The sequence below is a fragment of the Drosophila rhopaloa genome, unplaced genomic scaffold (assembly GCF_018152115.1).
Source record: "Drosophila rhopaloa isolate 14029-0021.01 unplaced genomic scaffold, ASM1815211v1 contig_2, whole genome shotgun sequence".
Classification (NCBI taxonomy): domain Eukaryota; kingdom Metazoa; phylum Arthropoda; class Insecta; order Diptera; family Drosophilidae; genus Drosophila; species Drosophila rhopaloa.
The window spans coordinates 3,977,186-3,993,057 of record NW_025335083.1 but is presented as its reverse complement, the minus strand read 5'-3'; the positions used below and the strand labels follow the sequence as shown (position 1 = coordinate 3,993,057).

General features: G+C 35.4%; 3 protein-coding genes and 1 long non-coding RNA gene across 4 annotated transcripts in view; 2 read left to right on the top strand and 2 right to left on the bottom strand.

The window, feature by feature from the left end:
* LOC108044575 (discoidin domain-containing receptor 2) overlaps positions 1 to 15,872 on the bottom strand; it is a 115,422-nt gene that overhangs the window by 19,035 nt on the left and 80,515 nt on the right. Inside the window, exon 14 of the mRNA XM_044460253.1 lies at positions 15,496 to 15,588. Within this exon, the coding sequence (XP_044316188.1) occupies positions 15,496 to 15,588 (93 nt within the window). The remainder of the gene's footprint in view (positions 1 to 15,495; positions 15,589 to 15,872) is intronic.
* LOC108048325 lies at positions 420 to 1,164 on the bottom strand. Its single transcript, XM_017128882.2, has 2 exons — positions 1,083 to 1,164; positions 420 to 1,016 (listed from the first exon to the last, which is right to left on the bottom strand). Exon 2 carries the CDS (start codon positions 923 to 925, stop codon positions 620 to 622), a length of 306 nt encoding a protein of 101 aa, XP_016984371.1. The 5' UTR covers positions 926 to 1,016; positions 1,083 to 1,164; the 3' UTR covers positions 420 to 619.
* Positions 937 to 1,365, top strand: LOC108048326. Its single transcript, XM_044460255.1, has one exon. The coding sequence runs from the start codon at positions 1,104 to 1,106 to the stop codon at positions 1,353 to 1,355; it is 252 nt and encodes an 83-aa protein (XP_044316190.1). The 5' UTR covers positions 937 to 1,103; the 3' UTR covers positions 1,356 to 1,365.
* On the top strand, positions 9,596 to 11,169 carry LOC108044576. Its single transcript, XR_001769306.1, has 4 exons — positions 9,596 to 9,709; positions 9,915 to 9,956; positions 10,162 to 10,517; positions 10,577 to 11,169. It is a non-coding gene; the product is annotated as an uncharacterized LOC108044576 (long non-coding RNA).

Below are 15,872 nucleotides of genomic sequence, written 5' to 3'. Positions count from 1 at the left end.
TTTTCGCATTTGTTATGAATAAAATGGTTAACATAAAAAAATTATTAAATTATTCGTATCGTTTGGTTTTTATGGGCGACGAAAGTCAGTTTCACGAACATGCACTCACTTTTGCTCGCCACTGTATATGATGCTGAATAAGAAAAAATATACATAATGGGGTCGGTGTTTCTATAAAAAATAATGCGATAAGAGCCGTTGCTGTGGATGTTGTTGGTTCTGCTGTAGTAGTTGCTGTTACTTTTGGTGCGATTGCAGAATGTTGCTAAGCAAGGGTCGAATCTGATGATGGGGGGATTTTCCACTGAGAACTCCACGCCGTAGGAGTAGTAGTAAGAGTGAGGAGAGAGGGTGAGCAAGATCGTGCTCTTTGTGTATCGACGGTCAGTAGAGCCGGGTTTTGTAGACGTTTTTTCCACTTCGCTATCGCGCGTAGAGCTTATGCGCTTTTTATTGAAATATATATGTACATAGTTATAAGCTATGGTTTAGAAGATATTTTCTTCGTAAATAATCTTGCATAGATGGCGGCCAAGGCAATGTCTAGAAAAGAGAGTAAGTATATTTGGAAATCTCTCTCTGATGTGGAGTAATTGATCGAGATCTATCGGTATGTCCACTAAAGATGCTGCCTTCTCATTCCCACAAGCCAATCACCAAACTCCTGGCTTTCCGGCAGCATAAGGTCATACCCATTATCCGCATCCAGGTCGAGATCATCGTCCGCATCGTGGTAATTTGGGTTGGGCTTGACTCCTAGGCGAAGTGCCACCTTGTAAACAATGAATGTAAGCAGGCTCATTATCCAACCGCACACGGCGCCGAATGCAATGCACGTGGCCACCTTAATCACTACTCCAAAGTCGGAATGTAGATGGTAGTGAAAGTACGTTAACTTATTTCTTAAACATTCTTGATATTCCATGTTTCCTACTGGGAATTTGAAATATAGAAAGTAGTAATAATAACACGCACATTAGATTTGTGTGGATTTGATTTTAGAGCAGCCAATTTCACTAAGACATGTTTGAAAAAGCTGTCTAAGCTTAGAAAGGTTGAAACTATATAGGTTATATACATACTTCTATCAAAGAAACGTCAAAATGTTTTTCAACCCCATTGAAATTATCTGCACCTGTTTGATCCAGCCCATTATTGACTTTCTGGTCTATTTAATGGACGAAGTCCACTACTTGGCCTTCCTAGCTGGCCTTGCCTTTCTTGGGATCTTCCTGGGACTCATCTTTGGGATCATAAGCGTAATTTGGTACAAGTCGACACGCGACGTGGATACCAAGAAGTGTTATGCCGAAGAAAGGGTGTCTGTGTCGGTCGGTGCAAGAAAAAGCGATTAGAATGATATCGGTGTTTCAAAATGTAAGATGACCTTGTGTTTACGCTGACCAAGAACTTCCAATTTCACAGCAGAATTTGATTTTGAACATTATTAAAGTGTAATGTTACAATATGCTTTTGATCATGTTTTTTTGTCGTCCCAATATAATAAATAATAAATAAGACTAAGATAAACTAAAACATTTATCTTGTAAGCAGTGTATGATGATGTGATTAACATGTCTATAGCTATTTCTAAGTTATATTAATTAAGTACCAACATCCACATTTATGTACCAATCCCGCTGTTCCGATTTGATATAGAACTAAGTAAAACTAATATTGCAAAAGGCTAAGGATAACGTGAATATCAGAGAACGGTCACTTTACGATAAAACAGAGAAACAGAGAGACATTGTAAAAAGCACGCTAACATAAAATTAAAATAAAGTGAAATAAAAAGAATTAAAACTACGATAACAACTTCAGAAGTGGGATAGACACCATTTAAACATCCGCCTACATAAACATTGTTGGCTATCCGAAGACGCACAAGTTTTTTTTTTCCTATAATTGCGTTTTGGCGAGTGACGCCAAATTGGAATGGACAAGGCGAAAATTGTAGAGTGGCTTCAAGCCAATGAAATCAGGTTTCCAGGAAGTGCAACTTTAAGACAACTGCGCAAGCTTGCATTGGATGCCGGTTGCCAGGATGCGGCTAATATCCCAGAAAGCCTATTGGAGGAAGAAGATGCCAAAATTGAGGTTGTAAGCCAGCGGAGCGCTAGCGAAGACATCGACGAATTAGAAGAAGAAGAAGCACTACTTGACGCCGCCATAAGGGTAGCTAAGAAGAAGAAGATACTGGCCGAATTAATGCGAAACGACAGCAAGACGACAGATGACATTCGTATGGTGAAACAGCTCATGATTCCGTTTTCTGCCACTGAAAATGAGGAAGCCTTTAAGTGGATTTTGGATTTTGAGAGAATCTGCAGAGATGTTAACGAGTGTAAAAATTTCCAATTACGCTGCATACGAATGCTGATGAAACCGGGAACAGATGCCGACTTGTTCTTGCGTGTTGACCAATCGAATACTTATGACGCATTTAAACAGAACTTTATAAAAACATTTGGTCGTGGTAGTTCAACTGCTGACATCGTATTGCTGTTAAAGGAGACCATTTTCAACCCGCTGAAAAACACTGTTATGGGATACATACTTCTTATGGAGGAAATTGCTATGCGTGCTAGCATCGAAGAAAAATTGACAGTTCAGCTTATAATTGATGGTTTTCGCGATCGTTCAGCCAATATCGCCCTATTGTACACAGCAACAACAATCGAAAAAATTGAAGGAGTTGGCACGGAAGTACGAAAATCTAACAAAGAAGTCCCAACATTTTTCTCTCCGCTCAGAAAACACTAGAAAAGATCGGAACACAATCCGTTGCTACAATTGTTCCGCTTATGGGCATTACGCTTCGTCGTGCACTGCGCCGAAGCGCGAGAAGAATTCCTGCTTCCGCTGTGGATCGCTCCAGCACATGCTAAAGGATTGCCAACAGAAGCCAGCAAGTAACCCAAAAATGGTGGGAGCAGCCAACAACCAGCCGATACGGGATGACGAAGAGGAGCCAAATATGTTTATTCCGATTATTAACCAGGTAGGAGTATATTTTTACACTGATTGTCAAATGAAGCCTAATGTAACCTTCCTTTCTGCCATGTTCGATACGGGTAGCGCCATTAATTTAATTCAACACGCTGCCATTCCTTATAAAAACATTAGCGATGTATTGTTTCCGACTGACTATTGTGGAGTCAATGGATTTAAGATTAAAACTTTCGGAAAATTATTTGTTAAGCTCGTTTTTCAAAACATGGAAGAAGAAATATCATTTTTTGTTGTACCCAACAACTATATTGCAACTAATGTTCTTTTAGGGCGTAAGTTTTTGGAAAAATTTGGAATAAAATTGATTTCTAAGTATAGAGTAAAAGAAATTATTGAATTGAATAAATTAGTGAATAGTGAACCATTGAATATTTTAGAGAATAGTGAACCATTGAATATTTTAGAGAATAGTGAACGATTGAATAGATTAGTGAACAGTGAAACATATCGAGACAGTGACCAATTGATAGACAGTAGAAGTTTTGAAGACTTATGTGAAGAAAGTGAAATTGATAGTGATGACAGCATACCAGAGATATATAGTATAGACGTATTTAAGGATGATGAAAGTTTTGACATTGACCCAAAGTTGAGTGATAGAGATCGGAGTGAGCTCAGTGAAATAATAAGATTGAATTATTTATGTTTATCTAACATCCCAGCGATTCAACATAGTTACGAAATGAGGTTAAGACTAAAGTCAGAAGAACCTGTACGTTCTGTTCCAAGAAGACTTTCATATCAGGAAAAGAAAGAAGTAGATTTTAAAGTTGACGAATTATTGAAAAAAGGATTTATAAGAGAAAGCAATTCGCCCTATAGTTCTGCTATTGTACTTGTTAAGAAGAAATCTGGGGAAAAGCGCATGTGCGTAGATTATAGGCAACTTAATAAGATAACCATTCGTGATGGATACCCGCTTCCCCTTATAGATGACTGTTTAGAGCGTTTAGAAGGAAATCAATACTTCACACTTTTAGATTTGAAAAGTGGATACCACCAAGTGAAAGTAGCAGAAAGTTCAGTGCAATATACAGCTTTTGTAACACCTTCCGGACAGTATGAATACACAAGAATGCCTTTCGGACTCATGAATGCACCTGCGGTATTCATGAGATTTATTAATTTTATTCTGCAACCTTTGATCCGCGAAGGAAATGTAGTAGTTTACATAGACGATATTGCTATAGGTTCGAAGACATTGAATGAACATTTTAAGACGGTAGGAAGAGTATTAAGAATTTTAGCAGCATATCGATTGGAAATTAAAATAAATAAATGCCAGTTCGCTTACAAAAGTATTGAATTTTTAGGATACACACTCAGTGAAAAAGGGATAAGTCCGAATAACGAGCATACATCAACTATTAAACATCTTCCGATACCAAAAGATCGCCATGGAATGCAGAAATGTTTAGGACTATTTTCTTACTTTAGAAGATTTATTCCGGCGTACTCAAAAATAGCAAAGCCATTGCAGGAGCTCACAAAAGCAGGTGTTAAGTATGAACTCAATGAGGATTGTATCAATATTTTTGAATATCTTCGTGAAAAATTAATTTCATTCCCTATATTATCTTTGTACAATCCAAATCGAGAAACGGAATTGCATTGCGACGCAAGTAGCGAGGGATTTGGTGGAATCTTATTACAAAAACAGGATGATAACAAGTTCCATCCAATAGCTTATTTTTCCCAGAGAACAACAAAACTAGAGGCACGATATGAAAGCTTTAAATTGGAAACACTAGCTGTGGTTTACTCATTACGAAAATTTAGAATATACCTAGAAGGAATTCCATTTAACATAGTAACAGATTGTAATGCAGTAGTTTTATGTCTAGGGAAAGGACGTCTTAATTCAAGTATTGCCAGATGGGCTTTAGAATTGGCGAATTATAATTATACACTTAAGCATCGTAGTGGAAAATATATGAATCATGTTGATACATTGAGTAGATACCCTTCAGCCTTAAATGAAAATTTTGAATATGAACCTGTATTAAATATCCAAGAAAGTGACAACAAAGACCAAATAGTTTCAGTAATTGACAGTGACGACATCAATCTTCAGCTTCAGATAACGCAAAATAGGGATAATCTTATAGTAAAACTGAAAGAACAATTAGAACATGGAAATGTGAAAAATTTTATATTGAACGATGGAATAGTTTACAGATTAGGTGAGAAAGATATTGAATTGTTATATGTACCAGTTGAAATGGAATCCCATATAATTAGGAGAGTCCATGAAAATTTATGTCATTTAGGTACTGAAAAATGTTTGAAGGAAATATTGAGACATTATTGGTTTCCGAACATGAAATCTAAAATAGAGGCATTTATTGGCAATTGTTTGAATTGTATCATGTTTACAGTACCTACACATGCGAATAATCGAACCCTACATAATATACCCAAGCGACCAATTCCTTTTGATACATTACATGTAGACCATTTTGGACCATTGCCATCAGTTATATCGAAAAAGAAACATTTGTTAGTGATTATTGACGGATTTACCAAATTTGTTAAATTGTTTCCTGTAAATTCAACGAGTACGAAAGAAGTCAATACGTGTTTTTCGAAATATTTTCAATATTACAGTCGACCACGTAGAATTGTAAGTGATAGGGGTACGTGTTTTACTTCATTAGAGTTTGCCAACTTTTTATTAGAAAATAATATTGAACACGTTAAAGTAGCAACTGCGTCACCTCAAGCGAACGGTCAGGTGGAAAGAGTAAATAGAACAGTGAAAGCAATGTTAGCTAAGATAACTGAACCAATAAAGCACGAGGATTGGAGCAAACTACTGGTTAAGGCCGAATATGCCATTAATAATTCAGTACATTCAACGACGAAGGAATTACCATCAGTATTATTATTTGGAGTTCAGCAGAGAGGGTGTAATATTGACGCATTGACAGAATATTTAGATGATAGAAATGATAGACCACAGTGCGATTTAGGAAATGTCCGTAAGAATTCTTCAGATAAAATAGAACAGTCTCAGAAAAGAAGCAAGGAATATTATCAGAAAAATCACAAAAGTCATGTAGAATTCGAAGAAGGCGATTTTGTTGTAATGAGAAACATTGACACCACAATTGGTACAAATAAAAAATTTGTACCGAAGTACAAAGGACCATACGTCGTTAAAAGAATTTTGCCAAACGATAGATATGTTATAACTGATATTGAAAATTGTCAAATTAGTCAAATTCCCTATGATGGAATTGTAGAAGCATGTCGGTTACGAAAATGGGCAGATTGGCGTAATCAGTGTGAAATTAACTCCTAATAAATGTTAAGCTAACCTATATATATTTAAACAATTAATATCTAAATTATTAACCAAAATTTTACAACTTAACTTATTCTTTACAAATTATTTATATTTATATTTATTTTACTAAACGTAAGAACATTTTAATAATACTTATATAAACTAGAAACCCACGATCGAGGACGATCTAATTGTCAGGATGGCCGAGCTGTAAGCAGTGTATGATGATGTGATTAACATGTCTATAGCTATTTCTAAGTTATATTAATTAAGTACCAACATCCACATTTATGTACCAATCCCGCTGTTCCGATTTGATATAGAACTAAGTAAAACTAATATTGCAAAAGGCTAAGGATAACGTGAATATCAGAGAACGGTCACTTTACGATAAAACAGAGAAACAGAGAGACATTGTAAAAAGCACGCTAACATAAAATTAAAATAAAGTGAAATAAAAAGAATTAAAACTACGATAACAATCTATTGCTTTTTTCCCATTTATGCGTAAAGAATTTTATACTACTGTACGTCTGAGAGCCCAGATTGCAAAAAAACAAGCAGTTCGGCTAGGCTCTCTTTGCTGATCAATAATATTTGTAAATGTTTTATGTTCATTATGAACATATTTATAAAAGTATACAATATTGTCCCACACTTTACAGATTAGCGCGTAGCTATTGATAGTCATCTAAGTAAAAACTTAGAAAAATAAAATCTGTTTATCTGTTTGAACTCAAAAATTGTGGATGAGTTTTTATCTACCATCTTAACGCTTTATTTGGTCGTAATAGTTTCCCTTACAGCGCTGCAACTTTACACTAAATTTGCAATGTGAAAAAAGGCTTAAAGGGCGGTTCAAAGGACAACGTCTTAGGAAGCAGGAGACGAGCCCCCAAGGCGTAAAGACAATTTAAGTGGTCGCTTAGTTCTTAGAGTTCATAAACAGGACGCTTGATAAAATGAAAAACGTCGGCGGTATTTTCGCAACAAAAATGCATGGCGCGGCCAAGAAAAAAAAACGTAAATGGCAGACGGCCAATGAGCATCCCCGACTTTATTAAAATTTTGACATCCCAAAAAAGCGAGAGGAAAAGGGCTCGGGTAAGGGGAGCGGATGATTGGTTTTGTCGTAGTCGTCTGGCGCAGCGTACCAACAGAAAGCCAGCAACAAAATGGCCAAAGTTTTAGCGAATGGTAAACTTTACTGCAAATGCAAAAACACAAGTCAACAGAAGCAAGGAAATAGGTTGTCTGAGAAAAATTAAGTTTCTGCACCGATGCGTTGGCAATGAAAAGGCGTCCCTAGCGGTCAAATTAAAACCACATTACATTGCAAACAGAAGCCCCTGGTATCTGTTCTTCGACATTTCAGGAATTATAAATCCTGAAACTTGGATTATATATGCAGACTCTACACTCAAAATAAAATTAACTATTAGTATTCTAAGCTCGCCAAAAAACTAAATTTTTTTCCAGGTCCAAGAAAAGATTTTCAATTTAAAGAAATTGTTTTCTGGAAGGGAGGAAATATTTATTAAATGAAGTCGAAATATTTATTATTGCCAAAAACTAAAATCGCCCTAAAAACAAGAAAACATACCTCTAGTTGTATATAATGTTACATAAATTTTTCAAAATTGTCTTTCTCTGTTGTTTTTAACCCAAAAAGTGTAAGAAATTCAGACCTTTGAAGATTAGGACGCCCACTTGGAAGAAGTGTCAACGTTAGTACTGCAAACTTTTCGAGAAATTTAAGCAAGGGTATAAAAATGTGTTCATTTAAGGCCGAAGTAGAAATAATGATAAATTGACTGCAGCAATTAAACTATGCTTATAACTCTAGATTAAAAATTTAAATTTAAAAGCTATATGAGTGGGTCGTATGCAGACTTAAGTCCGCCACTGTAATTGAAAATAATAATTGAAAATAAAATTTATAATTCGGAAGTGATCTCGCGCACAAAATATATGCATGCATTTAAATTTCGTAAGATCACCCAAAAAAAAATATTTACATACAGTGGCTCGCAGCTTATTTCGTGCAGTTGAATAATAAAACTTAAGGTCGGTATTGCGGATAAACTAGTAAAGATAAAACAAAAATGAAAATGCAATATTTTTTAATGGAAATATTAGCATATTTACAAAAACTAAAAACTATTTTCTTAAAAATAACATAAAAATTTGACCAAAACATCAAGAAATGGACAAATAATGAAGTGGTGACACAGAGCGCATAATCACTTTAGTTGCCGAGTAAGAGCTTCCGGCTATTCATTAGCAAAAAATGTTACTGCTTCACTGACGTGTTATTTGCAGACGATTTAAATTTAATCTTTTTGTTCAGATGGGAGCCAATGTGTTTGGTGGCCACCTAATACAGAGTTCGAAAACAAACACCTAAACTTACTACAGCTTCTGGCGGGGCAACCTCGTTTTTTTGATGGGATCATGAATACGTAAATGTATTTCGAACTTAAAAATAAAAAGTTCCACCAAGACAACGATCCGAAACATTCAGCAGGCATTGTGAAGTCTTGGATCGACTGAAACTGCCCTCATTTCGTCATAACAATCACTCATACGTGCTCACTTTTATTTATGTAAGTACAATTAAACGAGAAGTGTTTTTTTGGCTACGTATTTAAATACAATAATTCAAATATAGTATAAGAATGAATGCATTTCAAATTTAATAAATGACAAAAAGGACCAATTCAGTTATTACAAAACGACTACATTTCGATTTCTTTGCCTATATTACTAAAAACTATGAATCTATGTCGAGTTTGAGCTGCATTTTGCCATTGTTTCTTTGGCAGCTATTTGATATTGTTGTCCGATTTTGACAAATCTAAAAGCGTAATTCTGATATAGTAAATAATTACTATATATATGAAAATAACGTTTTGATAAATAGGAAAACAGCTAAATACAATGTCGAAATTATAATACCCTCTGCAGTATAGGAAAATAAAGCACATTTGTTGTTTTCCAAATTAACAAACACTTACACTAATATTAGGGCACAAACAGGCGATAAGAATATGAGCTCATTTCCATTTTTATATTTCACACAGATTTTTGGCCAACGGACTAGAGAGTATGAAGGCCACATAGGGCATATGAACATTTACTGAGCTTATCAGCAATATTATACGCTCCGTTGTTTCTTACATAGGGAATATATAGGGACTACATAGGGCATATGAACGTTCACGCTTATCAGCAATATTTTAGGCTTCGTTGTTTCTTCAACTAAAAAGCACAGTTTAGTACACTTTTTGAATTCGATTTGAGTACGTGGAACAACTTTAAGTGCGGAGTGCTATTTGCTTGGCTTACTAATATTCCGCAAGGCGCAGATCAGTCGTTCTGCGTTATTGTGTAGAGCTCTATTAGGTAATATTCAAATTTTTTTCCTACCATTAATTTTAGTTTTAAATATTTGGATATCTCGATATTTATAAATTGTTCTATTGTTTTTCGTTTTCCACTTTTTCGTGTAAGCTCAATTAAGATGTACGGCACTAGCCAACTAATTAGAATATTGAAAACAAATGCAATGATTATTATTTTATCGTCTGTTCTAAATCATTTTGTACAGATTAAAATATCAGCCGATGCCAACGACGAACTCAAAAGTCAAGTAGATGCCCTAAAAGACACCATTAAAGAGTTTCAGTATCAGTTGAAAATTCAAATTTGTTCAACTGATACTGCAAGTCTTTAATTTTGGTATGACTCAAAAGCCAAGTGAATGCCTTAAAAGACACCATTAAAGACTTGCAGTATCAGTTGAACACTCAGATTGGTTCAACTGATTCTGCAAGTCTTTTATGGTGTCTTTTAAGGTATTTACTTGGCTTTTGAGTCATATCAAAATCAAAGAAGTAAAATATCTTGCGAAAGAGGAGCTGGAAAAATTATATCGAATGACTGCGGCACGACCCCACGAACTCTACATTAAGCTGGGAAGGTTGATGAATCCACAAGCTACGTTCAAAACGACGATTTTAAGACCGGGAGTGAGGAGGAATTCTTCGAGTTAAGGAATCTAGGGAAATATTCTGGTGAAGCCGGAGACTCCCTCACACACCATAAGAACCAAAAGTTCACCACTTTCGATTGGGATCACTGTCATTAGTGAAAGTGAAGGAAATTGTGCCTCTACATATGGTCCATTGTGGCACAAAAACTTTGGATTTAGGTATACCTGCTTATTTACGCTCTTTTAAATCTTCCTACTATAATCACCTTAAATTACAGTACTCTCAATGGAAAATACTTTACAGATGGCAGAGGTGTTTACGGAACTGCTTGGGGTTCATGGCATAACAACGACTGGAATAAATCATAAGGCTAAATCATAACTTATCCCATTTTATCTATTTAGCACCAGGCACCATTAGGAGTACAGTATAGATTTAGTATTTTGTATTAATATTCAAATATTTCATATTTTTAAATGGCAGAACAACGACTGGAATATATCACTTACCTTTGTTGAAATAATGATGTGTCTTATCATAAGGCCCTTATCATAAGACCCATCATCATTTCAGCGAAGGTAAGTGATTTATTCCAGTCGTTGTATAAATAGTATCACTGTTAAAATATGAAATATTTGAATATAAATTCAAAATAATAAATCTATAGTGTACACCTAGTGGAGTCTGGTATTGATTTGTTTTTCTTTGACGAAAATGATCTGAAGATCATTCTCCGGTTCTAAATTTCCAGCCAGCTAGACATTTAAATATGTCCAGAGAATTAATAATAATAATAATAATTAATTTAAGATAAAATCAATGTAACTGAGAAAAACCTGTCATTAGAAATAAAGATTTGAGAGAAAGAAACTGTGACCTTCTGAGACGGTTTAAGGGGGGTATGGTATTTACATTTTTTGAGGCCCTTTTTGTTTAAATTGGTTTTCTGAATGCACATCATTTGAAAAATATTGCGTTAAAATCAAAATCAAATTTTTAGGCTTAAATCACGGTTTTTGACTTCAAAGTGACCTCCAGAAACATATTAACTAATAAACACAATTTTTTTTTCTGATGATCCAGTAGGGGTTTGTGCTGTTCACCGCAAACCCTTTTTTTTTTGGGGGGCCTTCGGAGTTTGGCTGCGAACGGCACATTTAGTTTTTTTTTCGATAAAAATTTGTAGAAACTTAGTTTAAGTGTTGTACTTTGATATGCTATTAAAGTAATTAATCTGACTTTAACCGTATCGTGGGAAAAAATTCTTGAAAATAGGCATTTTTGGCCGAATTAATATTAAATTTATATTATCATTTCACTTAAACTCGAGCAAAAAATGAAAATTTCGAATGTCTAATTTCAATACTATCGAAGTTTTTAATTTAATACTCATCGTATTGAATTGATTAAATACCCAATAGTTTAGAATTCATGTAACAGTTTAGTTCCTAACACTATTTTTGGGGTGTACTATATTCGGCATTAAGACCAACATAATTTAGCATTTAGCTTGATGGTTCTGGTGGCTTGAATATCCTGTCAAGCTAATTACCTTTGGGTGCAGGTGTTTTGTTGAAAACACGTTGCATTGCCTTGAGTTGGCAGCTCATAAAGTTAATTCACATGAATGGATAAAATATTTGTGAACACACAAATACTCTACATTCCTACACACATTTCAGCAAAATATTTCAAGCATTGCATATTTTATAGTATATTGACGCTGTGTGCGACCTCCTCCTGCTTTATAGTTTTTAAACTAGTTTGGGGATTTCGATCCCCTCATGGTTGCTTTTTTTCCTTCACTTCGCGTATAGGGCGTCCCGGTAGGGAACTCTGCCGTTCCCATTCCTCACCATATCTCACCCCAAAGTTCTGGGCTTGTGTATTTGTTTCATTTGCCATTTTCAACCTTGACTTGCTTGGCAACTGCAGCAAAAGCTCTCGGAGTAACGTGTCGCTACATTTGGGAATTGTTATGTATGGCTTCCACCCACAACATAAAATAACATATACATATACACCAATATGCATACATAAATCGAATAGATTCATTTTATATGCTACACCATACGGAACTCTTAGCAGGTGTTAATAAAATTTATGTGCGAAAAATGTTTCAAAAACCGGACAGTTCCCAATGGGAAATGGAATATACGACTGTTTTTCAAACCTTTAACTTCGTCGGATCTTTTTATAATTTAAAATATCCTTTCAAAGAAACAAATTCACCATTTCTAAATTCAATATATTGTGATATTCCTGCTAAGTCGCAACCTCTAGAATAAATATGGTTTAAGAACATATACAATATTGCTTAAACTAAGCAATAAAGCCCAAGAAAGCACATAAAAGGTTTCCACGGAAAGCTATCGGGTACCATGCAATATTTAAATAATGTTTTTATTACGCTAAATAATTATTACTATAAGTTTTAATGTTGAACTTTAATTAAAATTTTTTAGTCAAGGTGATTTTGAGGTCTTTTATGTGAATGTGCGAACATGGAGTGGTATATGAGATCGCTGGCTTGGATGGATTTTTCGTAAGAACAAAAAAAAACTGCGCGAATGATATCCAATCCTTTTTTAACAAGAGAGAACGCTATAGTCGAGTGCCCCGACTATTACCCTGCAGTTCCGAAATTCATCACTACAAAAATTCATCACCATTTAATCAGCAGCGGACTGCGACGCCGGCAGAGCCAAAGGCAGCCGAGTGCGACGCAGGCAGAGCCGAAACTCTCAGTCCCCGATCGTAGGAAACGCAAAAAAATTTCCATCTCCCTCTCTTACTCTGTCTCTCTCCCCATAAAATGAGCTGACAAAATGGAGTGGAGTGATGAATTACTGATTAAAGAGTGATGAAAAACTGAAAAAAGAGTGATGAATTACTGATTAAAGAGTGATGAATTTTTCACTGATCAACTCCTAGGACATGCCAATGTTAAATTCATCACTAATTTGTATGAAGTTTCATCGCCGATTAATCAGCAGTGATGAATTTTTGGTGATGAAAAAGCGATTAAAAGGTGATGAACGGTACTGCAGGGTAGATACCCGTTACTCAGCTAAACAACTTAATACAAATATGCGCTATTGTATTGCGCCATCTACCCCAAGATATTGGTATCACGGGCCATGAAAGGCGGAAATGTAGGCGCTAGCCAGGCTTAAGCGTTTAATGGGTTTTTGGGCGTTAGAGTGGGCGTGGCAAACTTTTATTAGGCCAATCGATAGGCATTGACGAAACAAATACATATCAATTAAAATTTTCATAATAGCATCAAAACTGTGGCCACAGCTTGTGGCTTGTGGGCGTCAGAGGGGGCGTGGCACCATTTTGAAACAAACTTACGCTGCGTAGGAACTCCTAAAATCTACATGCAAAATGCCAATCCTCTAGCTTTTATAGTTTCCGAGATCTCAGCGTTCATACGGACAGACAGACAGACGGACAGACGGACAGACGGACATGGTTATATCGACTCGGCTAGTGACCCTGATCAAGAATATATATACTTTATAGGGTCGGAAACGCTTCCTTCTAGCTGTTACATACTTTTGCACGAATACAATATACCCTTTTACTCTACGAGTAACGGGTATAAAAATATAGCTTTTGAATTTAAGAATCAAGAGTATGAATAAGTAGAAAATGCAGTTTTTAAATTGCATCAATCTCACAATATTAAAGAATAAAAAATTTTTTTTCGAAATTTATTACGAATGGTTTATTTACAAAAAAGTCTTTTTACAAAAAATAAATTTTGAAACTTTAAAACAGCTAGGTGAAGCTTTAAAGCACATCTTCTTTAGAAGTAACAAGAAAGGAAAGCTAACTTCGGGCGGAGCCGAAGTTGATATACCCTTGCAGAATACTCTGTAAATTATATTCTCCAAAATTATTCATATGATGCATTCTTAATACTCATAAAAAATCCGAACTTCCTAACTTTAACAACAACAAAGTTATGGCATTTCCAATCGTTCAGTTATATGGCAGCTATAGGATATAGTCGGCCGATCCTTATGAAATTTGATAGGTCGGATTGATTGGCCAAAAATAAAATCCATAGAAAATCCCAACTTCCTAACTTTACAAACACCAAAGTTATGGCATTTCCGATCAATCAGTTATATGGCAGCTATAGGATATAGTCGGCCGATCCCGGCCGTTCCGACTTATATACTGCGTGCAAAGGAAAGAAGGGTGTGTGCAAAGTTTCAATCCGATAGCTTTAAAACTGAGAGACTAGTTTGCGTAGAAACAGACAGACGGACAGACGGACATGGCTATATCAACTCAGGAGGTGATCCTGATCAAGAATATATATACTTTATAGGGTCGGAGATGTCTCCTTCACTGCGTTGCACACTTTTGACCAAAATTATAATACCCTCTGCAAGGGTATAAAAAGTAATATACATTTTTGAAAATACACTTTTCAAAGCATTGGTATTCGTATTAATTCAATACCTAATAATATAATGCCTACAGTTTGTAGCTTCAATTCTTTACCGAAAGGTCATGGTCATTTGTGGATGAAGTAACATTATCCTAAGAACAACAAATTTCACGACGGTCAGGACAAACAATTTTTAAACAAATTTCATAAGTCAATGTTAAATATATAACTATATTTTAATAAGTTCTGAAAATTTACATTCTAAAGAAGGCATGATATCCACATCGACCTGCCGAAGAGAAAAAATACAGATTTTATCTCTTTTAACTGATTTGGCTACAAAATATTTCTCAATAAGCCTTTTATTTTTTTCTTTCGGGCTTACCATTAAAATTATGTTAGCAAACATAAACTGTATCAGAACAAATATTTTTGAGAATTAATTAGCAAACATGTTTGAAATATTTAAACAAGAAAAAAAAGCAACCGTTACGGCTTAAAAAAAAAATTTTGTTCACTGTTTTTTTCGTTTCGTATGAACAAAATATGAAATAATTGAATTAATTTTATTTGAGAGGGTTTCAAATATTAAGATGAAACTAATATGTTTGTTTATTGGCTGACATCTAATTTATTTAAACTTAAATCTTATCAAAAAATTACGTTTTTGCGTTTTTTATATCAGTTTAAGATTCAGCGAATAAATTCAAGTCAGCTTTTAGTATAAAAGGAGAGGTTGATATCGCCGGCTCCCCTCTTACGAGTAAATTCTTATCTTGAGCTCTTACCTTGTTGCCAGATCCCCATGAACGAAGTTCATTTGCTCCAAATGCTTCATGCCCGATGCAATTTGTGTCGCCATGTAGACTAAGCACCCATAGCTGTGCCGCCGAGGTGAAGGGATTCCGAGTGTGGGAGGGTGTCCGGACCGGATGCGGAAGATGCCAACGTCAAATGAGAATTTGAAAAGTTTTCAAGTGCGACAACGTCGCCAAAGTTGGAGGGTTGGGCGAGCCAAGTTAACGAAGTTTTAACATCCGTTTGCGCATTTCGGTGGTTGGTTCATTGGATGGTTGGAACGGTCGTTGGCGGATCGGTGTTATCATTGAACACGAGGCCGGAAATATAGCGTCGGTAACAGGCGACGGTTAAGGAAGGACGATAA